Raw genomic sequence first — 26,027 nt, 5'->3', positions numbered from 1 at the left:
TTATTCATATCAGCAAAGATTCAATAATCTTCAGATAAGTTTCCGGACAAATCAAAGACGGAAAAATTATCGAATTATAGCTGATCTAGGCTGCATGGTCTGGGTAAGATATCTCCCCTTTGCATGCATGTATGTAATGCTCAAAGAAAACAAAAAGAAAAATAATTGGTGAATAAAACTTATTTAATAATTCCGGCAAAATAAAAGTCTATGTTTTGAAGAGACTGCAAAGTTGAATTGCATGCCAACCAAAAAAAAACAGTATCTTAAATTCATATACATGCATCTGTAGTAGAGAATAGGTCCAAAATGCATGTGACTCCATTGAAAGTGAGATAATGGGAGTTAATTAATTCAAATTTATTCAATTTTGTTCAACTGATTTGGGAATTTAGTGTGGAATTGGTAGTTTAAAGTTGAAGCATTTATGACTAGAAAGACCACAACGTCTCAATCCATCTGGAGTGAAGTTAGATGCAACTTGTATGTCTTCCTCGATGACTATAGAGGAAAGAAAAGAGTATTTGATTTTAAAACTTGTGTGATTGCTAGGAAGGTTAAAGCCTGTTAACATATGGAATTATGGATTGATTGGTTGTCAACAAAAGCTTTAGTTATGTTCAGTTCATGAATTCAATTAGCCATTTGGTGTAGAAATGGGAGTTGAAATTAGAACCATTTTTGTTTTTGTTTTTGTTTTGGTGATTAATGTTGAAACCTTTCCATTATGAGTTTCTGACTAGACAGTAGAAACAGGACATAGCCTCATACCTGCTCTGTAGCCATATGTATAAACCACCTGAATTGGGACATTGTCATCAGCTATTGAACTAACTGGATCACATTTGCTTCGCTCCATTTGCATCTAATGTTATCTTCTATAATGTATGTAAATGCATAGTGTGGAAAAGGCTTTATAGTTTAAAGTTTTGATACTATGGCATGTTTGACTATTTTGTTTCAAACAGACTACTCATACAAACCATCGAAAGAAACTTTCAGTTGAAAAAGAGCGAGTGACATAAGGTTGATATTGTTGTGACTTTATGTAAACCTCACACAGTTGTCTGAATGCACAGTTTTTTAGTGCCAAATAATATCCATAGTCAAATCATGTATATGCATTGCACATAGAACGCCCTACTCATTATAATGCTCCTACATCGTTTTATGAATTATCTAACAAATATTGGGAGTTTATTGATAAATTTGAATTACAGGGAAGTGGTGGTTTGAAGAAAGGACGTAACTTGGTAACTAGCGGCAGTTAACAGAGCCTTATGATCATCCAATGTTGCAAAGTGCAGCTAAAAAGTCTGCTGCTGTTTTGCTTGCTTTTTTTTTTTTTTTTTTTAATTTAAGGTTATGGACAATGGAAATTGTATCAGTATAGTGCTCATTTAAGGTTTTAGGTAGAAGTTTACTTTTTGGTTATAATACATTCACTTCACTTGGTTTCTGTGTTCTGTATATGGCTCAATTTTCATATTTAGGCTATAGGCAGGGAAATTATGTATTGTGAAATCAATAGCAAATCTATAACAAGAAAGCTTATGAGATTGATGTACATATGAACTTTTAGGTTTGCTAATCTTTTATCGGGATCTTACTTGAAAAATTACAGATTGGTCAAGTTTTGTTCCCCTATCTTCGATTGTTTCTTTGACAACTATGCCTAGCCTTCTCTACCTTTTTTTTTTTTTTTTTTCCTAAAACCTTAAAGGGAATGCAACAACTAAAATCCAAGAAGGAAAATGCAAAACTAAAAACCAAAAGGAAAATGCCAAAACTAACAACTAAATTTATTCTAACAGAACCCTAGTTCTCCGCATCTGCCTTGATTAGACCATCTTGGTGTACCCCTCCACCGATCAATGCAGTGAACAACCTCGATATAGGGTCATGTTGAGCCCAGCCCGCAGCAAGCCCACCAAAAGGCCCGACCCAACTTCTGCCCAAATCAGAAAGAGGAGGGAAAGTGGGCTTAAGCCCAAAAGCCTAGCCCAACTCCCACTTCCCTCACTCTAAAGTTTGAACCGGAGAGCACCGAAACCCTAGTAGGCTCGCCGGAGCCGCTGTTATCCCGACACAACCGGCCTCTGCCATTCCAGCCCTTCCGGCGGTCGGCCTCGCCCGCCCTGCAGCCATTGGAAGAATACGACGGAGCCTGGTGTGGGTGGTCACCAAACTCACCAGCAATCAAGTCCGCCTCCAAGCCTCGGCCCAACTTCACTCCCAAATCCGCTGCACGGATCCGATCACCACCGCCAACCCACGTTTGCGGCGACTGCACGCACGCTCACCGATTCAAAACCCGATGTCGACACCAAACCGACCACCGCGCGTCAAAGCTCTGCCTCGGATCCACCACAACTCGACAGGAGAAGTCCTTCCCACCTACTCTACCGAACCGAGATAGCGACGCCGGAGTGTCAAAGGTAAACGGAGGAAGCCGCCGCCCTGCTTCACGAAACTAGGGTTTCGGAATACAGCTCCGCGAAAAGTGGAGCGCTACTGTTGTTTTTCCATTAGCCTTCTTTTTTTTTTTTTTTGATTTGTCAATCACATGGTGTCCTCAAAAGTTTCCTAGGCCCAGAGACTAATCCGCGTTACTGTTGTTTTTCCATTAGCCTTCTCTACTTTTGATTGATATGAAACGCAAAAACTATTTTCCTTTACCTTAAACAAAGTTTGATGAAAAAAAAAAATTTGAGAAAAAAAAAAAAGAAAGAAAAAAGAAACCCTCAGCATCGAGGGAGGGACTATCTAATGATTTATGAATAGCCAAAGGATTAGCCCCTTGTTGGTATCAAATGAAGCAAACAATTGATGATCTGAATCTCAAATATAATATGGTTGATCAGCTGTCATGCCAAAAACATCCAAAAACCAAAATACATAAAATAATATAAAGTGTTTAAAACGATAAAATGACGTGCATGTGTGAACAAAATGATACAGTATAGTCCAAGCCGCAGCAGAAGGAATAACTCAAGCTATAGAAATTGACACAGTAAACAGCATCTTCAGTTCATTCGTCTGCTTATAAGTTATAACTCACACACGAGATCACACCATTCCGGAAAACATCAACAAAGAAATTCTTGTCAATCTAGATTCCTTAATCCCAATGGCCCTTTTTGCAACGATTCAAAGCTATGAACATCCAGCTCTTCACAGAAACCCCATTATTTGTCCCAAAAGTCCCTCTAAAAACCCAGTTGGTAGCCTCAGATCAATTATAATTCCCATGAAAAACAAGTCCTTGTTACGTGCACAAGTAGCTGACTCGTCTCTAGTCCAACCATTGCTCGCCGAAGATGAAGCCCTATTCGAGTTTGACGAATACATGGCCACCAAGGCAAAGAAGGTGGACAAAGCATTGAATGAGGCTGTGCCTTTGCAATATCCCAAGAAAATTCACAGGGCAATGAGATATACCCTATTAGCAGGCGGAAAGCGTGTGCGTCCAGTTTTATGCATCGCTTCGTGTGAACTAGTTGGAGGGGATGAATCTTTAGCAATCCCAACAGCTTGTGCCGTTGAAATGGTTCATACCATGTCACTTATTCACGATGACCTTCCTTGCATGGACAACGACGATCTTAGACGCGGAAAACCCACGAACCACAAGGCTTTCGGTGAAGAGACTGCACTTCTAGCTGGTGATGCTCTTCTGTCACTTGCCTTTGAGCACATAGCTGCCAAGACCACAAATGTTTCACCTGAACGTGTGATTCAGACCATTGTGGAGCTCGGTTCAGCTGTTGGCTCGTTAGGCCTTGTTGCAGGTCAAATGGTGGACATTCACAGTGAGGGCAAGGAAGTAACACTGAGAGAGTTGGAGTACATTCATGTTCATAAAACTGCAAAACTCCTCGAGGCTTCTGTGGTTTGTGGAGCAATAATGGGAGGAGGGAATGAAATTGAAGTTGAAAAGATGAGGAAGTATGCAAGGTGTATAGGGCTGTTGTTTCAAGTTGTGGATGATATTTTGGACGTCACAAAGTCATCGGAAGAATTGGGAAAGACAGCCGGAAAAGACTTGGTGAGTGATAAGGCGACATTTCCCAAGCTCATGGGCATCGAAGGGGCCAAGAACTTTGCTGCCGAATTAGTGGCTCAAGCAATACAAGAGCTTGCTTATTTTGATGGTGCTAAGGCTGCTCCACTATATTATTTAGCTAATTATATTGCAAAAAGGCAGACATAGACAAGAACAATAGATCAAGAGTTCTTCGTTCTACCATCACTCATTTAGTTTCTTTAATGTTTGAACAGTATATAAATTTTAAAGAATCCTTTTACTTTACATCATATGACATCCGTTGTCTCATATCTAATGTTTAGTTATAAGACAAAACTCTAAAGATGTTGCCCAGAGTCTTATAAAACTGCTCAATTCAGTGCCTTACCATTTCGATATTTGCTTAGATCATTTCATCATATTAGCATATATCTCAGCTCAGTTGTTAAAGTTGGCATATGCCAGGTAACAATAAAAATCACCAAATAGCAATTCTTACACACGGACAATTTTATATACATACCAACTCAATTTACGCCCGTCTTGTACACAGAAAACATAAAATCAAGGTATATAGGTCAATGTAGATGAAACACTAAAAGACATACACCTCAGAGAAAGAGAACAGTAGCGGGACAACTTTACTTTAACCCAAGACTTTGGGCCGCCAACCAGCAATGACATCTTCTTTCAGGGCACTAGTTTTAGTAAATGAATCCAGTGAGAAGATACTCTGCATGTCAAAGAAGCATTATCAGGATCACAGGACATAACCTACATAAACTGTTTCTGCATCGTATATCAACATAAACTGTTTCTGCATTGTAACTACTAATTTGAATTTTTATCTACAAAATTTTTATTTTCAACCAACAATACCATAATCTGTGGATCTAGTTTCCAGACAAAATTTTTAAAAAGGGCATTTCCAAGCTAGATGCATGTTAGTATGTTACTAATTGCTTAATAGGTAGATCATAATTGGTAAGGATAAATTAAGGGTTCTTTTCCACTACAGTTCCATATAAGATGTCATCACAAATTTTTTATTGATAAGGGATAAATCCAGATCAAACTAGACTTTTGAGCAAGTCCAACTTCAGAACTTCCCATGTGCAGGCTGCATTTGGAGAGAACTATTTAGAATGCTTAGTACTTCCCGAAGAATATTGTAATGCCAAATATTTAGAGTATAGATAAACATCTTGTTCGTTAGCACAAAACTTGTTAGGCACGCACGAATATGACATATGTAACATATTGCTTGTACAGACCTTTAAGTAAGACTTCACATATGGAAGGGAATCTGGAACCGACCAACTTTTATAATGCCCCAAAGCAATCTCCATATGATACAACTTGGGCGCAAGTGACAGGTCTACGGAAGAAAGCTTCTCCCCATTGACAAAAGGGCCCTGAAAAGAATTCAAAAACCAAATAACCAATTACATAAAAGTGTCAAAGAACCCACTATTTTCGATTTTTCTAAACATGTTGGTACAAGAAGGGACCAAATTTCACAAAACAAACATAAAAGGACCTTTAAAGGATATCCAAACTCTGTTTTCTTTTCATATTTCATTTTTTGGTAACAAATCATCTGATATCTTTACAGAAGGCCCTTCAAAAAAGTATGCTTCTGATTCTATCTACAGGATCTAGGAGTTGTTCATCTCCAGTAATTTCAGAAAATACACATGGCATTAAAAGACCTTTAGAGGACATCCAGACTCTGATGTTCTTTTTCTTTTTTGTTTTCTGGTAACAGATCACCTAACATCTTTACTGAAAAATATGATTCTAATTATATCTACAAAGTGCTGGGAATTGTTCATATCCAATACATCACTGATGTGATGTACTAATACACCCAAATGGTGCAACATGTTTGATGTTTTTGAAACATAAATCCTAAATCCTAATGTCTCCGGTAGTTTAATTTCTATAATTAACGCCATTTGAGTGGAATATCACACTGCCAACGTGGTGACTCAGATGTACAGAATAATTTCTTATTAATATTTACTATGCAATTTGAGAGGAAGTGTCGATATAGATTCTTTCAACCTGTCAGCCTATTGCAGTACTTCTATAGTCATGCACTTGGGTGTTGACTTTTCAACAACCATGCTGCATACAAGCCCATCCACACTTTTTAGTATAAGAAATATAAATCCACTTACACTACTCCTCTAATGTGCGATGTTGTTTTCTCATTTCGAGATTTTATATCACATCAACAGCTTCTGATAAAATAATGTGATTGAGAATTCTAGATTTCCAGGAAACATGTAGCTAATAAAATCCAACACATATGCAGAGCTTGGTTTAGAAATAAAATGCAACAAAATTTTGAAATGACACATGAACTTGTTCTAACAATTTCCAAATTAATCTTTTATGAATACCCAAATTGATCTCGAAGTTTTTATAAACTCAAGCAACAGTAAATCACAAGATCTGAATGATAAATTCTGCAAAAAGAATGTATGCATATAAATTGGAAATAAAGTACAAAGAGGGCTTACATTATCTTTGAGGTAATCATTGAAAGTGCTAAGTTCACTGATTAATGCTTGCTCTGTTCCATCTTTGGGGTCTTTGCTCTTAAGGAAACCAATAAATGTAGAGAAGATCTTTGACCCACTGTCAAGAAGAATCAAAGTTACATCTCACAGTGCTTCATATACGATTCTAAACAATTAAAAGTTAGAGTTTAGTGCAACCTCCCTGAACTATAGAGTTGTGAATATTATCTCCAGAGACTTTTTTTGTCTTTTTAGGATATGAACTATATGAACCTACAGTCACAGTAACTCTAAACAATTCCATCCAAATTCCCTCAACAGTTGACATGCCTAGGGCATAACCACTTTCTCATAGGCAAATTGGTCATACCTTTGCTCATTTAATAGTTGAAGCAATTTTGCATTAAAACTGACACATGAAGAAACATTTTGGCCAAGAACTTAATACCATAATCAATTTATGACCAATTTGCCATTAGAACATGGGTCACATGCTTGGCATTTGACCGGAATTTGGATGGATACGTAAATATAGATAGGCAAGGTAGCTATTTTCATATGGTTCACATCATAGAATTGACCACCAAAAAAAGTCTTGGGTAATTGGAAAAACCCCAATAGTTCAGGGAGATATATTGCACTGAAATATAAAACTATAACAGGACAACAAAGTCAAAACCACACACAAAAAACACTGGCTAAGAGAAACAAAAACAATAGCGATCTTCTTTCTTAACAGAAGATACTTTTTTAACAGCAGCATATATCAGCTTAAAAAAATAACAAAAAATTTGGGGACTGCAACATGTTTAAGTACCATAATAATGATATACCATTAACTACAATACCTATTTACCACAGGTGAAATACAATCCGGAAAGTAGTACCACGGATACTAAGATATATTCTGTACTTCAGTTTTCCATTGCTATTACCAACATTGTTGATTTTCTTTCTTTTAACATTTCATTGCCCTAATGTTATTACTACACTACATCTACATAAATAACTTTTGTCATACTGACAAGTTCATAGGCAAGGGGACTTTAACCTTTAATATATATGTTCCTTAAAGAATGCAAGAATTCACTTCTTCCTTTTCATTGCCATAGAGAAAGTGAGAAATTTGTCACTTAAGCGCTATAAACTGAAGGATGATTTTTCCGCATTAGAGAAAAATAGTGCAGCCAAAAAGAAGCTCAAGTAAAAGTAAAACTCAGGTCACATTATCTTAAAATTCAGATTATTACTTCATTTTCCTCTAAGACTTTATTGTTGGACTGCATCTACATCATTTTGAAGGAGGCTTCTATATTAATAGGCCAGTTCTTTTCATAACTACAAGTTCATGGGGAAGTAGGAAGCAAGACTTCAATAACACGCATGTTTCTTCCATTGAAGAATGAAAGCATGCTTCTGCCTTCTAATGGTTTAAAGAAAGTAGGATATTTGTTACTTATGTAACAAAACTCAAAGATCATTTTTTCCCAATTAAGCAAAACTGATGCATGCAGACTGCAGACAATATGAATCTGAAGAAAAGGCAAACAAGAAGCTCAAGGGAAAGCAAACTCAGACGACCACATTATCTCAAAAATTTAGCGAAACTGATGCAGACTGCAGACAACATGAATCTGAAGAAAAGGCAAACAAGAAGCTCAAGGGAAAGCAAACTCAGACCACATTATCTCAAAACTTTAGTTTAGTTTTGATGTCATGCGTGATAACTATCACTTAATACACAGTTAGTTTAGTCATTATCTAGAATCTAAAATACACAACGGTTAAAATTCTAATTTTTAAGCTTTTAGGAATAATAAGCCAGACAATTCGATGGTATCCAACAAAGCAAACACTTGATGGCATCTGTAGATGCAGAAATTTTCATTGTATCATAGAAGAGATCCTGAGATTGACAGAATTTGGTGAAATGATATGCAAGTGATAGAGATTGGGGTGTTGGGTAAGGAGAAGAATGAATAGAGAAGTAAACTCTATAACTATGATCTTTTTGTTTTCTTCCTTTAAGTTTCTCATCTGAGTTACCTCCTCTACATCAGTGAAAAGTCAAACAGTGCACCTCCATCAGTTAAGCATCCAAACTATATTCTCATCCTAAAAATGGCAATTTCAACCACAAAATTGGCAAATTTTAAGGCATTTCATGGATATTAAAAGTGTATAATGCAAACAGTATGACTCCCGTTTTTAGCCACTAGGCTGGACTTCAAGTCATAGCATATCTCCTAGTGAAGAGTAAAACATATTAGTAATGTATATTAGAGCTGGAAATAAAACATACACTGAAGCCTTCTCAGGGGGAGTTGTCAAAGGCGGATCTGGGTACTTGTCTTCCAGTATTTGTGTGATAATATCTGAATCTGCAATCCACTTGTCATCAAGTTTTACCACAGGAACTTTACCTTGTGGGTTAATTTTTAAGAACCTAAACAAGGAAACAGATAATAAACAAGCCTTGATAAAACACTAGAACAAGATATTTGAACTTAATCCTTTCATCTAGAAAGAAATGAAATAATCACCATTCTGGCTTGTGGGCCAAGTCCACCATCTTGAGCTCGTAAGGGAGATGCTTCTCCTCAAGAGTCAGCAACACCCTTTGGCAAAAGGGACCTGAAATTGGGTTGTACCAGTAAGAGCTCCAATGGACGAGATGGCATTATGTGCAAAACAAAGAAAGAAAGAAAGAAGGAAAGGGTTACAGTCGCCGAGCTTGTTGGGGACAGTGACGGAGGGTTTGACGCAAACTGGGAGAGGGGTGGCAGCCATAGAGACCATTCCGCGACGAGAGAAGGAGTTGTTGTTTCTGAAGACGACGTGGCGGTGAGATGGTCGGACGAGGAGGTGGTGTTTGATGGTGGACGACAGAGCAGAGGCTGTTGGATGAATTCGTACGGTCGTCGTCGACATCTTGTTGCCTTGGGGAAGTGAGCAAAGCAACGCAACGCAAATATTTATCAAAGAAAAAAGAACGGACGGTGCTTTCCGTACACCTCACTCGATGCTTTCCTGATACTGATACCGATAATGTGTGAGTCACACTACTCACCTCATCGCCTACTTTCGAGTACATGGGATGGAAATTAGTCGGTGATTTTATCATTTTTGAATACAAATTTGGTCATAAAATACGAAAATTATAATGTGTCCTATTTGTGCAGACTCGCCTCCCTCATAGTGAGACGCATTTTGGGTGGGAGTCTAAGAACAAGACCGTGAGGGCGGGGCTCAAAGAGGACAATATCTTGCTATGCGGACTAAGCTGTGAGCCTGTGACAAAATAGTATCAGAGCCACTCCCCGACCGAAAGTGTGCCAACGAGGACGTTGGCCCCTTAAGGCAGTGGATTGTAGGATCCCACATCACCCAGGGGAGAGGAGGTAATGTGCCTTATACTGTAGTTGCTTAGTTTGGCATTTATTTAGTATGTGCTAGCAAAAGCTCTTCTATGAGCCTTTATAGAAGTGTTTCGTTTCATTGTACCACAATTGTGTGTTCGGCGTGTGGAGTTAAGTAAAATAAATTATCTACAAGGTGAAGTATTTTTGTTTTAATATAGACTACTCGATCAGTGCTCATATTGTCATTATGGAGTAGTCACCTATGTATTATTCTAACCCATATCAAGGTCATATTAATATTATGGAATCCTTCAGTTAGAAAAAATATAAATATACACATATATTGGTTTACGTTCAGAATAATGAAATTCACATTTCCAACCTTATATTAAAATTGTTTTAGGAAAACTGAAATTGGGAGAGAATTGGATTGTGTCTTTCATTGATAATAGGGGCCTCTTTATATAGAGGATTACAACCAGAGAATAAAAGTCTTATAAGGAAACTAAATCATACATTGAACAAGATATCTCCGAGAATATCTATAAGACTAACCCTATTACAACTTGGACAAGTAACTAGAGCTTGGACCAGACACACAATGCAGATATACTTGAACACTCGCCCTTGTGTCTTCCAAACGCGGTGCTCCTCTCGTTGCCTCATCAAAAACCTTGCCGAGTAATAAAAACCCAGTAGAACAAAAATAACCTCGGTCGAAGGAGAAAAAGAGTACAACACACCCTTCACGTTTCGAGACCATACATGTAGACATCTTCCCCTGATGTCTGCATCTCCCCTTGATGACTATGGTCATGAGAATTCGGATAACTTCCGCAAACGATGCTACCAATATGTTTCTCGAAAGTGGAATTCAGGCAATGACTTAGTGAACAAGTCTGCCACACTATCCTCAGATAGAACGTAGTTCACTTTGATTTTGAGGACAGTCTGTTGTCGCTAATTATGCTTGGTGTTGTCGCTTTTGATGTAGTCTTACTTCATTTATTCAATGCAAGCAGCATTATCCTCATAAATGCTCGTAGGCTCATCTGTGGTAGACTTCAAACCACAATTGCTTCAAACATGTGTAATTATGGATCCAATCCATATACATTCACGAACAGCTTCGTGAAGAGTAATAATCTCTGCATGGTCAATCTCTACAATAACATCCATTACGAAGAATATGTCTCCTTGTAGTCGATTTTAAGGTGTTAATGAGAAGCTTTGCGCCATAAGGCGAGATTACCATCTCTTTTTTCTCATCAAGCTTTCTAACGGAGACCCATTAGTCAATAGAATTTATGTTAGGAGGTGTCGCCATCACTGACGCGAAAAACCTTCCTCTTCGTTAGAGAATCCAACTCAACCAGGATTGCATCTTTCCATGTAGGCCAAATTTCTCTACGTTGGCATCATTCATCAACGGAGCGTGGTTCGATATCATCGAACTCAACAAACTCATGTGCTATGAAGTGCGCGAATACATCAACAATCATGATGGAGTTTTTATCCCAAGTCTCATGTACACTAGTGTAATTTTCAGAGAGCTCTATATTCTCAGGAATAGGTTCTGAAGTTGAGGTGTCACCCAACGATAACCTTAATCCTGAAGATTCTCATGAGACGGATTTTGAGTGTTGATGATCACAGGATTAAATTGTGCTAAAGTATCATTCGAACCCACGGGCCTCCCATGCATCCTAGCTGGGGCTATGGCCTGTAACACCAGAGTGCCACTCTCTATGGCGTTGGTGCGATGCCTACCTCCGTGTAGGGTGGCGTTACATCCTCTCATAGGGACGTCCATCCTTGCAGGCATGTTTGCAGCAGATATGTGTGATCTCGTCACTTTAGCGGGGATCGAGATGAGATATAGTGGGGATAGACTACGACAATTCCATTCATTTCTGCTGAACATTCATGTTCTTATCTCTCCCTAACGACGGGAAGACTGTATCATCAAAGTGACAACCCGCAAATCTAGCGGTAAAGAGATAGCCTAGCAAGGGTATTAAGTGACGGGCGATTGTTGGAGTCTCATATCCAACGTATTTGCCCATTTCGTCTGTGAGGACCCATCTTAATGCTTTGTGGCGGCGCAAGAGGCACACTCAAATATGTGTAAGTACGAGATATTTATACCCAGTCACTAGCTATAACGCAGAGATAGATTGAGTGACGATGGGTCGTAGACGAATTAGCATAGTTGCATGCGATATTGCATAACCCCAAGCGAATATAGGGAGATTGGTGCTCATTACCAATGTTCGGGCTATCATCGTAGTGGTTCAGCGAGACTATTTGGGTGTGTACATGGGAATCCAACATCAGTCCCATTGATATACAATAATCATCGAAAGTCTTCGATGTAAACTCTATAGCATTGTCAAGTCCAATTGACTAAATGAGACGATCTGGGGAATGAGTCTGTCGCCATATGATCTATGATAGGAGTGCAGTATAAGCAGCATTACAAGTGGACAATGGTACAACACGTAACCAGCGTGTTTGCACGTCAACCAATATCATGAAATATTTAAACGTCCGCAAGTTGGTTGAATCGGTCCACAGAATCCTCTCGGATTTTATGTAAGAACAAAATGAGTATTTTTGTATCCTTTGTGTAGGACGGTCTCAGTCCAAATTTCCCTAAGGCACGGACTTTGTAGAACAAACAAGAGGCCTTAGAAGCAACCAATGAGGATTTTAGTTGGGCCTGAGCGTCTTAAACGCTATTGGAAGAAAAAGTTGGTGGCTATAACATCACCAATGGCGTCATCACCATGATCATCATGGATAGGGACCGACAGCGGCACCAAATGCAGCGGCGGTGATCACACTTAGTCCAGGAATCAACCTTTGATTCGTGCTTCACTTTGCTCAAAAGAATGGATATCCATGTGAAGTTTAGTAGAAGGATCATCATATCATGACTAGGATGACCTATCCTGTCGTGACAAAACCAATATGTGTCTAAATCCAAGAGATCTTCTCTCACAACTTTATTGGATTTAATAGCTCGATAGTAGTGACATAAAAACCAATAGAGATTACATATATAAGTTTCTCTAAGATGCGCCTTTGTTCGCAATCATTAGAAGTATTGCAAAGGAGCTTGTTTCCGTTCTCAACATGCATTTCCACATGGAATCTGTTGACTCGAATATCTCAATAGGGTTCAATTTGCCTTAGGAGCGTAGAGAGTTTTTGTGACGTACAGTAATCAAGGTGCCAAATACAAATTAATCAAGGTGTTGTATATACGTTCTCGGCTCGGTAGTGGTTCACCAAATTACAGGTATACGGTAATACCGACCAGCCGTATATTTATACGTTTATAATTTTTTAATAATTTTTAATACTAGGAATGTTTTAAGCCGTTGATTTCTAGCAACTGTCAATGACAATCGTTGGATCTTAGTGGAGATTGGGGTAACCTAAGGGGGTCAGTCAGATTAGGTCATTTGACACATTTCATAACCGTAGCCTCCCTCTCGCGACAACTCTCTTTCTCTCAGAACCCAGCCCCAATTTCTTGATTCCATCCCCAATTGTAAGAAAACTTTGGCCAATCCAATCCCAAAAACACAATCTATGGAAGATGCGAAGCTCACCAACATAAATTTCAACTCAGATATCATTTGATTTTCGTAATCCCCAAATCGTTCGACCCAACCCTAGATCAGTTGCTTGGTTGAAGTGGTTGCTCAGAGGCTTGTACGGTGTTCAAGTGGTGGTTTAGAGCACAAATAATTAGGTAAAATCTATCTCCTTTTAGTCTTGTACTCTTGTTACTCCTTTTAGTCTAATTTGTATGAAAAAAAATGTAATCTGTTGTTGATTTTGTTAATTGATTGTGGTTATCTAATATATATATATATATATGTTAATCTGTGTTTTGGTAGGAAAGTCCTTTAAAGCTTCAAGGTATTGACCATGGATTTCAGTTGAGAGTTTATCAGTTTATGCAGAGGCAAAGAGGTGATCGAGGTCTTTGATTAGGTAACTAAACTTGTGTGTGCTTGGTTGGGTTTTGATTCTTTGAACTTAGTATTATTGTCTGACTTTGTGTATAAGTATTTGATTATGACTTTGTGAGTTTGTGTATAATTATGTTTTATGGATGCTAAAATTTTACTTTGCATTCAAGCAACTCTTATTATGTGACTTTCTGTGAATAAGTGTGTGTGAATAAGGTATTGAATATTGTCTTCTTTCTGAGTATTGTGACTTTCTATTATGTGAATTAGTATTGTGACTTACTGAAACTTTGAAAGTACATGTAGCTAAGTATGAACTGAACTTGATTGCGAATAAGTATTGTGACTTACTAAAAGTATGTGTAGCTAAGTATGAACTGAACATGATTGCAAAAAGTATGAAAGTATGAAACGCATCTGTTGCTTTTAATTGTATGTTGCTATTAATTAATCTAACTGTCATCATATAAAACAGAATAAATATCCCTTACATAAAACTCAACAAAACTAAATCTATATTTTTTCATTGTAAACCATGGCTTCTACAAGTATCTCAGAAGTCATTGTTGTTCATCCCCTTCCATAACTTAAAAAATGGTTATTGTAAGTTGTCAATCAATAAGTGTTTCCCCAGATAATAATCAAAACCCTATACCTTCGGTAGATAACAGTACTCCCTAACTTAGTTCCCACTCCAACCCCAACTGAAACACCAAATCCAAATCCTGAATCAGTGGAAGCTACTACGGGGCTGTGAAAAAGAAAAACACTAGACAAGACCACAATGGGTAGGAAACAGAGTCGAGTGTGGGACTGTTTCACAAGGCCTTTGCTCTTTGATGGCAAGCCTGACCCAGATAATGCACAATGCAACTATTGTAAAGCAATAGTTCCTGCCTCCAGTTCAAAGAATGGAACCAGTTCTTGCTGGTCACATGGAAGAAACTGCAAGGTTAACAACCCTCTATTTGAGAAACCAATCGAGAAAGGGTGGACTATATTATCTAGGAAGTGTATCCGATGCTCCACAATATCACAGATTTAATCAGGGTAGGATAGAGGAGAAGCTGTACAAGATGATCATAAGGGATGAACTTCCCTTTAGGCATGTGGAGGGTTTTGGGTTTACAGAATTTATGTTGGGAGCTCAGCCACAGTGGGTTCAACCAAGTAGGAAGTTAGTGGCTAGTGTGGGAATTGTACCAATCTGAGAAAGGAAAGATGATGTCGATCTTTGCACAGCATGCAAAGAGAATTAGTGTAACCACTGACACTTGCACATCAATTCAAAACATTAACTACATGGTGGTCATTGCCCATTTCATGGACAGTGACTGGAAGTTACACAAAAGGATTATTAACTTTTGTTCAATTACCAGTCACAAAGGGGAAGATATAGGGAGGCTTCTGGAGCAATGTTTGAGGGAATGGGATATCAATAGTGTTACACCCCACATCCGATTTACCCCTTTTACTGAGTTGCACGAATCACTGTATGTTTTACCATTCGTGGTTATAGTTTTATCTTTTAGGGGGGTGGCTAGAAGTTGACTTTTTATGGGTTAACAATTTGAGAAAATTTCCTTCATGAAAGTTGTACAGGACGTTAAACCGAGCGCGTGCATCTGTGGTACGTAAAAATTGGAGTTCGTATGCAAAAGTTATGAGTGAATTACGAAAATTACTGTTCATGGTAAAATTTTAATATATATGGAAAGTTACCCGGGTAGGTTTCCAAAACCGGAAACCCACCCCTCTTTCTCTCTCCTCTCCCCCGACTCTTCCCCCTTTCCCTTCGGATTTTCTTCCTCCCTCTGATTCCTCACTTTCCGGCCACCATCCGGTGTGCAACCGGTCACCACAGGGGCGCCTCAACTCGCTCTGGACGCCAGTGACCTAGGATTGTGGAGTTTTGGCCGTGAAAGTCCGGATCGAAGCAAAGATTGCTCCGGCTGCAGTTTTGGGATTTCGCCGATTTCCGGCCATTCCGGCCACCTCCGGCCACCATATTGACATCGAAGGTTTGGTTTTTGATGGTGATCATTTCCCCTAAGGTAGTTCGTTCCAATTTGCATTGTAGAGGTTGAATTGATGATTTTTCATTTCTAGGGTTCTTGAAGCTTCGGGGCTTTCATTCACCGGCTTGATTCGACCACTTCGAGGTAAAATTGGTTGATGTTGTAGTTGGGAAGTTGATTGGGCTTGTTGTGTAGATGCTAGTGCCGGAGTTTGGTGGTCATCGGAGGAAGTGACCGCCGCCACTGTAGGTAGCGCGTGGTGGCGCGTAGAGCTGTGTTTTAATTGTCGTTTTAATCCCATGTACCCTATAATGATTGTAGAATGTAATGCATGAAGTTTGGTGGAAATCGGAAGATTTACGAATTGAGTTAATTGGTTAATTATTGATTTTCGCGAATTCGATCGCCGAATTCCTTTCGGATTCACTTTAGATATTACATCGATGAGAGATTATTGTGGGAGTAAGGATGGATGTTATGGAGAGTTGAGGAGTTGGATTTTAGGAAAGGGGGGGATGTTTTGAATTTCCAATTATAAGTATTGTAGAGTTAATTCCGTCCTGTGAATTATATATATATTTATGAATGTTATTCGTACAGGATGAGAGGAGTCTCCATACGAGGAAAATACCGAGCGACGTCAGGATTGACCATATACTGTGAGTGGACTTTTATTTTCAAAGAATGATGCATGCATTTATTTATTTGTTCCGAGATGATAATTTATTTATCGTATTACTTTCCCGTGCATATGATTATTTTCGGAAATGGTTTTGGATAATTTATTATTTGAAGATTTTTTATGGCGTGCGGGGTCACGTCATTGGATTATGCTTATTTTATCTTATTTATTTTTTGAATATGAGTTTATTTTTGGCGTGTGGGACACGCCGTTGATTTATTGATCTTTCATATTTATTTATCCACTTTCGGATTTTGGCATTGGGAATGCCTTGATGATGATTTTGGAATTGGTTTTGTTTCGAATTATGGAGATTATGATTTATTATTATTTCTCGCATTTTCTCTATTGATTTGAGATACTCTTGGCGTGTGGGACACGTCGTTGGAAATTCATTTGCGAGAGTTGGGGAAGCCTTATGTATTTATGGATTTACTTGGTTTTCGGATTTCTTTTGCCATACTTTGGGTGACTATTATCATTGCTAGCATTGATCTTCTGCCTTTGTGGTGAGGTGATGGGATCACCGAAGCCCTCCGCCTTTGTGGCGCTGGTTACTGTCTCTGTGACAGTAATTCTCAAGCCCAGTATCCTATCGCTACACATAGTGGTGTAAGGTTATATTACGGGAGTAATGGGAGTGTTTTAGCCTGGGAGGCTATCACCCAAGCCTGGGAGGCTCACTCGTATGGCTATCGTCTTCCCATACTCATTATACTATTTTCGACTAGCGGGGCTAGTCTGATTTATTTAAGCCAACGGGGCTGGTTTTATTTCCTTGAGTATCAGAGTTTCAACCTTTTCTTTTAATTGTTTGTGACTAGCGGGGCTAGTCGGTTTTCTTGGGCAGAACTTCTCTCGTTTTGGTTTCCTTAATCATTGCATGCATCGGGAGTTTTTAATGAAATAAATGTGGGAAAGTATGAAATCCTTCTTATTTTAAATTGTTTATTTTTGTCCACTCACGCTAACGTTTTCGTCTACTTTCCCCTGGGCCCTTCGGTTTCAAATGCCCAGTTTACAGTGTTGCTGCTCGGCGTACAGGAGTGAGCCATAGTGACCGCATCCGCTTTCGTCATCACATTTCGTAGGTTACCTGTTTAACCTACTGTACTCTATGTTAATTTACGTTCCTAGATTTGCTCTGATTACTATGGGATTTGTGACCCAGACTTGTAATGAATGATATTTGAGGTCTACGACTTAACTTTGTGAATTGTAGTATCTTAAATCTTGGAGTTTCTTAGACTTGAAGTACTTGATACACTATTATTATTTTTGGGCTTGAGTTGGTTGAATGATGGGAGCAGGGTGGCTCCAGGATTTTGTGGTTGAATTATTAGAAGTGAAATTTGTCTTCCATAGGTTTTGGGTTGTCCATTTTTAAGGGAGGTTATGCCGAGATTTTTGGTAAACCTTCTTTAAAAGTGGGTCCCGCAGGGCTACTTCGGATTCCAGGGTGGAATCCGGGGCGGGTCTTGTCAAATAGGGTGTTCACTATCACAGTGGACAATGCTAGTGCAAATGACCTATCAGTTGTCTACATGAAAAGAAGGCTGAGGAACATGAACATTTTAAGCTTTGATGGGGACATTTTGCACCCTCAATGTGCATGTCACATCATCAATTTGATTGTCAAGGATGGAATCAAAGAATTAGAGAATGGATTGATGCAATTTGGCATTGTGTCATGTTTATTAGGTCAAGTTCAAGTCGATTAGACAAGTTTAGGGAGTTTTCTGTTCTTGAGCACTTGAATAAGAATGTCAATGTTCCCCTAGATGTGATCACTAGGTGGAATAGCACTTATTTAATGCTTGATGCAACATTAAAATATGAGAAAGTGTTTGATAGGATGGTTGATGAAGATCTGCAGTTTCAACATTATTTTGAGGAGAAAGATAGCAAAGGTAGGAAGAGGACAGGCCCTCCCGTAGAGGCAGATTGGAGAAATGCTCAAGCATTTGTGCATTTTTCTCAAAAAGTTTTACGAGGCAACACTCAAATTGAGTGCTTGGAAATCAGTTCCTGCAAGCTTGCAGTTCAAAGAGATGATCGGCCTTCAAACACAGATTGGTAAGAAGGCAAATGATAATTCTGATGAGGTTTTGCAGAGGATGGCAATGGGGATGAAAGCCAAATTCGACAAATATTGGGGCAGCTTTGAAACCATGAATCAAATCATGGTGATTGCAAATGTCCTAAACCCTCACTGGAAACTTCAATATAAAAAAAATAAAAAATAAAAATAAAAACATTTGCAAGGGTGGGAATCAGACTTGCCACCATTGAGAAGATAACTAGGGACTTAAAGAACATTCTATTGAGAATGTATGATGAGTATAGGGACTGTGAGGCAGGTTTAAGCCAATCAAACCAATCAGATGGTGTTGCAGCAATGGAGGGGGTTCAGTTTGATGATTTAGAAGATGGACAAGCTAAGATACTTGCTGATCTCATGCAAGAAAGACTTGAAAATGAACATGAAATGATATCCAATGATGTTGACAAGTACCTTGCAGATAAATTTGCCAATCCTTTAGTCAAATCGTTTGATGTTTCACAATGGTGGAGTCCTTCTAGCACTCCCATGAGAGTCTGTAGTCTTGATCCTAAAAAGGATCCTCTTCGTTCGAAGGATGATGACGAAGATGTGCTAGAGGCAGAAGTTCCCCACTTGAGTGCAATAAGCGCATTATTGTACATGGTTCAATGCACAAGATCGGACATCTCATTTGCAGTGAACTTGTTAGCTAGATATAGCTCTGCGCCAATGTTAGGTCCATAATTACCTAGTAATTATTTCCCTAATATTGTACTTTTGCTTAACCATTGTGTTTATTTACATATATTTATTATATTTTCCTTATCATGCTAGGAAATAATGGAAAAGCTTGGAAATACCCTAAAAACTCAACTTTAGCACATTTTCCTACTCCGGTTAGGATAAACCGAGCTAGGCAAGGAAGGAGGAGCGGCAAACTGACCAAATGAACTCCAAATGAGTTGAAACTTTTCTGATCCATTCTAGACATCCTAAGGATCATTTGTTATGAAGAGTGCAAGAGCTAGTTCGAAATGGAAGGCCTTCAAAATATTTTTGCAAATTTCTGCACTAGAAGATAAAAACTGCAAAACCGGCCTTTAAGGATTCTGGCAGCATTTCCGGCCAGACCACGGCTAACTAAGCTCTGAAATTTTACGAGGATGATGTACACTCATGGAGGAACATTTTGTATGAATAAACCGAAGGCTAATTCCAAAGTCTTAGTGGATATTAAATTGAAGGAAGAAAGTACGAAAACATGACGAAATGAGAGTCAACGCCGGATTCCGCCCAAGTTGGCCGGTCAAGACCATGTGTGGAGGAGAAGGAAGAGCTGATTAGGGTTAGAGACTTTAGGTGGGAAGACTTTAGGTCTTTGAAATCCAAAATTTGAAATATGACAAGTGGTCCCATTCTTACACCTTACACATCTTACACATTTGTCTCCCATTTATTACCTTGTTCCCTTACACAATGACCTTTCTACCCTTACTTTTTCTCCTCCACCAAAATATCTATGGGTTTTCTAGGTCATTTCTATGTGGAGTTAAAGACTATATCCACATTTTGTGCTTACACATTTGTCAATCACATCTAGCCCTTCATTTCCTTTGATCTCCACCCTCCATTCATCACTTTTGGCCTATAAAAACACCCTCCCCTCACTTTGAACGTTTTTCATGTATTCCTTCATCCATTTCATCTTCTTCCTCTCTCCATTTTCTCTCCATTGTTCTTTGTTCTTCATCTTTTAGGTAGTTTAGATAGTTTTGTTTAGCCTTTGTGTAGAGAGAGAAGTATAGCATCTTTGGTTGATAATCAAAACCGGAGATTCTATACATTTTGATCAATCACACTTGTGGATAGATCCATAAAGCCTTGTTCTTCATCTTCTCTTTGTGTTTGTAGATTTTTATAGTGTTTTGGGTTTGAGAAAACCGAAAATACTATACTTTGAAGCATCACATCTTCTCGGTTTGCATCTAGAAAGCTTGTGGGGGGATTGATTCATCTCGGTATCGTATTGACACACCAAACCCGTGGGTATTGTGACTTTTTCTCACCATCTTCTCTTTGTTTTTATGATGTATTACTCTTTTAAGGCTTTTTATGTATATTTCCATGAGTTGTGAGTAGAATAAATTTGGGGCTAGGGTTTAGCCCTAGCCGAATTTGTGTACAAACTATGTAGTTAAATTTAGGACTAAATTCAGTTTGCCCCCTCCAACTTCGGGGAAAACATCAGTTTGGTCATTGACTTTTTTTTTTAAATCATGACGGTCCCTGCACTTTCAATTTCCATCAGCGAAGTCCAAATTTCAAATTTGACACCAAAGATGACGTCACAAGCTAATTTGGCACGGACATGGTGGCCCACTTTTCAGATTTTGATCCCCTAAGAAGGGCAAAATGGACATCTTCTATTTAATCTAATTTCCTTTTTCTTTTATTAGAATTTAATCTCTTTTTTAATTTTCTTTCTTTTTTCTCTCTTCAGCTTCACTTTACCTCTGTCTCTCATATCTCCAAAGCCTAAAAGCCAAATCAATCCAACAGCTTCTCAGTCCTCCTCCGTCCTCCGTCAAGCCCGAGATTCTGGCCACCGCATCCGAACTCCAATGCCGTCAATTGCCGCTCCACCAAGCTCAAATCGAATAGACCTCGATTCCCTCAACCCAAAAAGTCGTTCAGTCCTCTCAAAAACGAAGACGGCTTTCAAGCTTAATTGCTTTGCTTTTGAAGCTTGCCTTCTTCATCTTCTTCTTCTCTCTCTAATTTCCACAATCCGACGAAAATTTACAGAGAAAACCCACAACTTTTTCTTTTTTCCCTAAATTTTCTGACAACTTCATCATCATCTTCTTGTGGTTTTCGTCCTCGGTTTTCATCATGATCAGGTAACACTCTCAGCTTCTTTGATTATTCGTTTGATTTTTGTGTGAATTCGAGTTGGGTTTTTGTAAAGAATTGAAATTGGAACCTAAAGCAGAACCCAGAAACAGTTTGGATGAGAGACACGAAGCAGCCATAATGGAGGTCGTGGTCAAGCTAAGGCTCCTGTCCTTTCCGTTGCTGGGATTGCTCGAGTCGGTGTTTTGGCTTTGGATTGTGACAATCTTGTGAATGATTATGGGGTTTGGTTCGATAGCAGAAGATTTGGGAATCTGTGTCATGGCGGCAATCCGGTTGAATGGTTGCTGATATTTGGTGGCCGGAGTTGGATTGATAGGGTAGAAGTCGGAGCTGGATCGATTTCTATTCCCAGATTGCAAATTTCAATTTCCGATTTCGACACCACCGAAATGGAAGTGATGGCTCGATTTGCTTTGCAATTTTGATTATGTTCCCTTTGTTTTGCGATTCGATTCTTTTCCATGTATTATGGGGTTTTGAATGTCGGGGTTAGATTTTTGGTGGTGTTCATCTGGATTTGATTCGGAGCTTGTTTGGTTTGCTGAGAGATTTGGGAATGGTGCTCGGTAATTTTTTTTGTCGGACCTTTTGTTCTTCTGGGTTCTGATGGAGAAGAGAGAAGGAGGTCGAGGGCGGGAGTGTTGTTGGGTTTCTCTGTCTTTCATGGCGGAGGAGGAGGAGGAGGAGAGAGAGAGAGAGAGAGAGAGAGAGAGAGAGAGAGAGAGAGAGAGAGAGAGAGAGAGAGAGAGAGAGAGAGAGAGAGAGAGAGAGAGAGAGAGAGGGAGTTAGCCATTGTTTTCTGGTTTTTGGGGTAACAAGGGTAGTTTGGACATTTTGTCCAAATTGAGGGTCAATGTCTGAAAAGTGGGCCCCCATGTCGGTGCCAAATCAGCTTGTGACGTCATCTTTGGGGTCAATTTTGAAATTTGGACTTCGTTGATGGAAATTAAAAGTGCAGAGACCATCATGATTAAAAAAAAATGTCAAGGACCAAACTGATGTTTGCCCCAAAGTTGAAGGGGACAAACTGAATTTAGTCCTTAAATTTAATATGGATCATGCCATGAATTTCTACTTTGCTAGTTTAATTGTTCATCATTTATGCATCTTAGATTTGTCACCTAAGGTTGGTAAGTGTTGATAATTTCATGGAAGTATGCTAGGCCTTACAATTGGGCTTATCATGTAGATGTGGCTTAGGTGTCCGATAATCAAGGAATCTTAGCTTACATTTACATAGGTCTACTTGTGGCCGATAATCAAGGTGTAGCTTAAATACATTCTCTAGTATAATTGTTTCTTGGTTACTCGATATTAATCAAGAGAACCGAGGGTGAGTCCATCTTGGCATGAGCATGTTAGATTTGGCACAAAGGAGGTTAGGTGTGATGCCTTACAACCTATTTATCTCATTGATCAAAGTCTATTATATTTTGTTTTTATTAGCTTAGTTTATTTTTGTGCAACTTAGTAGTTTACTTTATAAATAATTAAAATCAACCAAGCCGATTCACCACTTACCATTGTAAATATCATTATTGATAGTTTTGGCTCCCAATGGGCTGAGAATATTAATTTGTAAAAAGATAGACTCGCATGTGTTTTTTTAGGTTTCTTTTCATGGTGATCTAGATAGGGTAGAGTTACTCAATCCCTTGGGTACGATACTCTCACTTTACCTTTACTAAAACTTGACCTCCTATACTTAGGAGTATGGCACATCATACACAAATTTGCACATAGTTTTCATACTCGTGATGCACCCAACAGCCAACACAACGCTATTGGACTGGTGATATGAGCTTGTTCTATCCCTACAAAGAGATGATGGATTCAGACCTATCACACACCAGGAACGCCGCCAACACTGATCGGCGTCCTCTATCCTCGTCCCAAAATGATATTAGTGTTTTGGAAGGTTTTGATGATTCTGGGTACCTCTCTGACCCACATAAAGGTCGTTCCCAAACTGGTTATGATCATAGGTAAGACTGCGATATCTTGAAAGTCTACAGAACAAACCCTAGTCTCTATATCTTCGAACCATGCAGAGATTATTGCTCTTCACGAAGCGGTTCGTGAATGTATATAGATTGGATCTATAATTATGCATGTTCAAAGCAATTGTGGTTTGAAGTATACCAGAAATGAGCCTACGAGCATATATGAGGATAATGCTGCTTGCATTCAACTAATGAAGCAAAGCTACATCAAAAGCGACAACCCCAAGCATCATCAGCAACAACAGACTCTCCTCAAGATCAAAGTGAACTAGGTTCGATCTGAAGACAGTGTGGCTGACTTGTTCAATAAGTCATTGCGTAATTCCACTTTCGAGAAACATGTTAGTAGCAACGTTTGAGGAAGTTATCCGAACTCCCATGACCGTAGTCATAATTAGGAGGAGATGCAGACATCAGGGGAGATGTCTACATGTATGGTCTCGAAATGTGAATGGTGTGTTGTACTCTTTTTATCATTCGACCGAGGTTTTTTTGTCCCACTGGGTTTTTGTTACTCAGCAAGGTTTTTGATGAGGGAACGAGAGGAGCACCGCGTTTGGACGACACAAGGGGGAGTGTTCAAGTATATTTGGATTATGTGTCTGGCCCAAACTCTAGTGACTTGTCCAAGTTGTAATAGGGTTAGTCTTACAGATATCTTCGGAGATATCCTAATCATTGTACGATTTAGTTTCATTGTAAGACTTATATTCTCTGCTTGTAATCCTCTACATAAAGAGGCCCCTATTATCAATGAAAGCACAACTCAATTATCTCCTAATTTCGTTTTCCTAAAACACTATTTTTATTTTTTTACTTAATTGTTTTGTTATAAATCTTTAGTACTTTTTTTTTTATTAGATTGGGGTGTCAATCCATTAAGGGAAAAAAAAATGCAAACAGTATCTGACGTTTGTCTCATTATTAACTCTGGTATCTCAAATTAAAAAAAAATATCATATTGGTACATGATATTCTTACCCTGACCCAACATAAGTACCTAGAACCGTTAACTCCATTACTGCGCCAAGCAGGCGGCATATATTCAAGGACAATTTCATCCTTTCTTGTTTAATTCATTTTTTCTTCTGCACATTTTTTCTCTGTATTATTGGACTCTTCTTTTTCCATTGGGTCTCTCATTTTCTTCTTCGATTTACAAATTGTCTCACTCCGTAATAATTACATGATCTGATTCTGATACGCTAAAAGCAAGCGCTCAATTTAACCCTGCAAAATGTAGTTGTCAGTATAGAATAAGTAGGGATCGTTCAAGCTGGGGATTGAGGGTACACCTGTAATAGCATAAATAAATAAAAAATTAATATAAGTATAAAGTATTATTTACAAAAATAAAACAAAGAATCTTCATATATACATGAAATTAAATGGGGGATTTTAGGTTTTGAAAATAAAAAGAAACAAAATTAAAATGTAAAATATATATACAAAGGATGGAACGCAAGGAACAAAGATCAAAACCACATCCATATGCAAGAAATCCAATTACAATTCCTATAGTTGATTTTTTATGTCATGAGAAACAAGTTGACCATGTGAAACGTTAAAAAGCAAACGATTTTCTATTTTTTTATATTTTTCAATATATAGGACTCAAAATAAAAGACAAAAATATAAATCCCTTCCCTCACACTTAAATCCTCAATGTAATTAATTATAAGCATGCAATGAAACAAAGAAGGATAGATAGAAGACATTTATGAAAATAAATTCTAAAACAAAAGAGAAAAATTGAAAAATAAAAAGAAATAGGGAAAGAGAAAGAAATCTGTGTTTGTAGACTCCTTCGTGGCTATTTCTAAATTGGGTTGCCTCCTAAACAGCGCTTGTATTTAACGTCTTTAAGCCAGACGATACATTCATTAACTAAAGTTAGTGACTATAATTAACAAAGAAATTCAAAATACATAAACAAGTAACTATGAATTACGAAATACAAGTATAATTAACAAGTATATTGTACATAATTTTTCACACAAGACACAAGTTAAGTACACAAGTGAGTATAAAACGTGAAAAATATTTTTACAAGTGTATATTGTATAGTTTTTGTATAGTAAAACGTGAAACAAATAGTTAACAAAAGCTTAAATTCAATTATAAGCCTCCAACCAAGATTTAGAAGTATGGCCCAAGGGCTCTATCCTTAACACTAGTCCTCAATCTTTTGGTAACTTTTTCACACCAAGCTAGGTGAAGAGATGACTGATTTTGGCGGGGCACGAGGCCCACTTGATTGCACTTCTCGGATCCAAACTAGATCTTAGACACCCAGTGCTACTAAGGTGCGCCATACGAGAGAGAAGGGTTGGATGACTAACGTTAAAGACAGAGTCCTTCACCTATTCCGTTACGGTTAAAGACTCATAATCAAACTCAAACTCTCAGCAACCATTATTATCCACAACAATTTACTCGTATAATGTATGTAACTATATGA

General features: G+C 38.4%; 2 protein-coding genes across 2 annotated transcripts; one reads left to right on the top strand and one right to left on the bottom strand.

Annotated features, from left to right (window-relative positions):
- The first annotated feature begins 2,990 nt into the window (after positions 1-2,990).
- LOC133722407 (geranylgeranyl pyrophosphate synthase 7, chloroplastic-like) lies at positions 2,991-4,371 on the top strand. Its single transcript, XM_062149300.1, has one exon. It carries the CDS (start codon positions 3,131-3,133, stop codon positions 4,211-4,213), a length of 1,083 nt encoding a protein of 360 aa, XP_062005284.1. The 5' UTR covers positions 2,991-3,130; the 3' UTR covers positions 4,214-4,371.
- A 134-nt stretch (positions 4,372-4,505) lies between these two features.
- Positions 4,506-9,650, bottom strand: LOC133722408 (glutathione S-transferase DHAR3, chloroplastic). Its single transcript, XM_062149302.1, has 6 exons — positions 9,279-9,650; positions 9,099-9,189; positions 8,858-9,001; positions 6,556-6,673; positions 5,302-5,442; positions 4,506-4,760 (listed from the first exon to the last, which is right to left on the bottom strand). Exons 1-6 carry the CDS (start codon positions 9,484-9,486, stop codon positions 4,674-4,676), a joined length of 789 nt encoding a protein of 262 aa, XP_062005286.1. The 5' UTR covers positions 9,487-9,650; the 3' UTR covers positions 4,506-4,673.
- Positions 9,651-26,027: the final 16,377 nt, after the last annotated feature.

This window comes from Rosa rugosa, chromosome 7 (genome assembly GCF_958449725.1).
Source record: "Rosa rugosa chromosome 7, drRosRugo1.1, whole genome shotgun sequence".
NCBI lineage: Eukaryota > Viridiplantae > Streptophyta > Magnoliopsida > Rosales > Rosaceae > Rosa > Rosa rugosa.
This window is presented reverse-complemented; position numbering and strand designations above follow the sequence as displayed.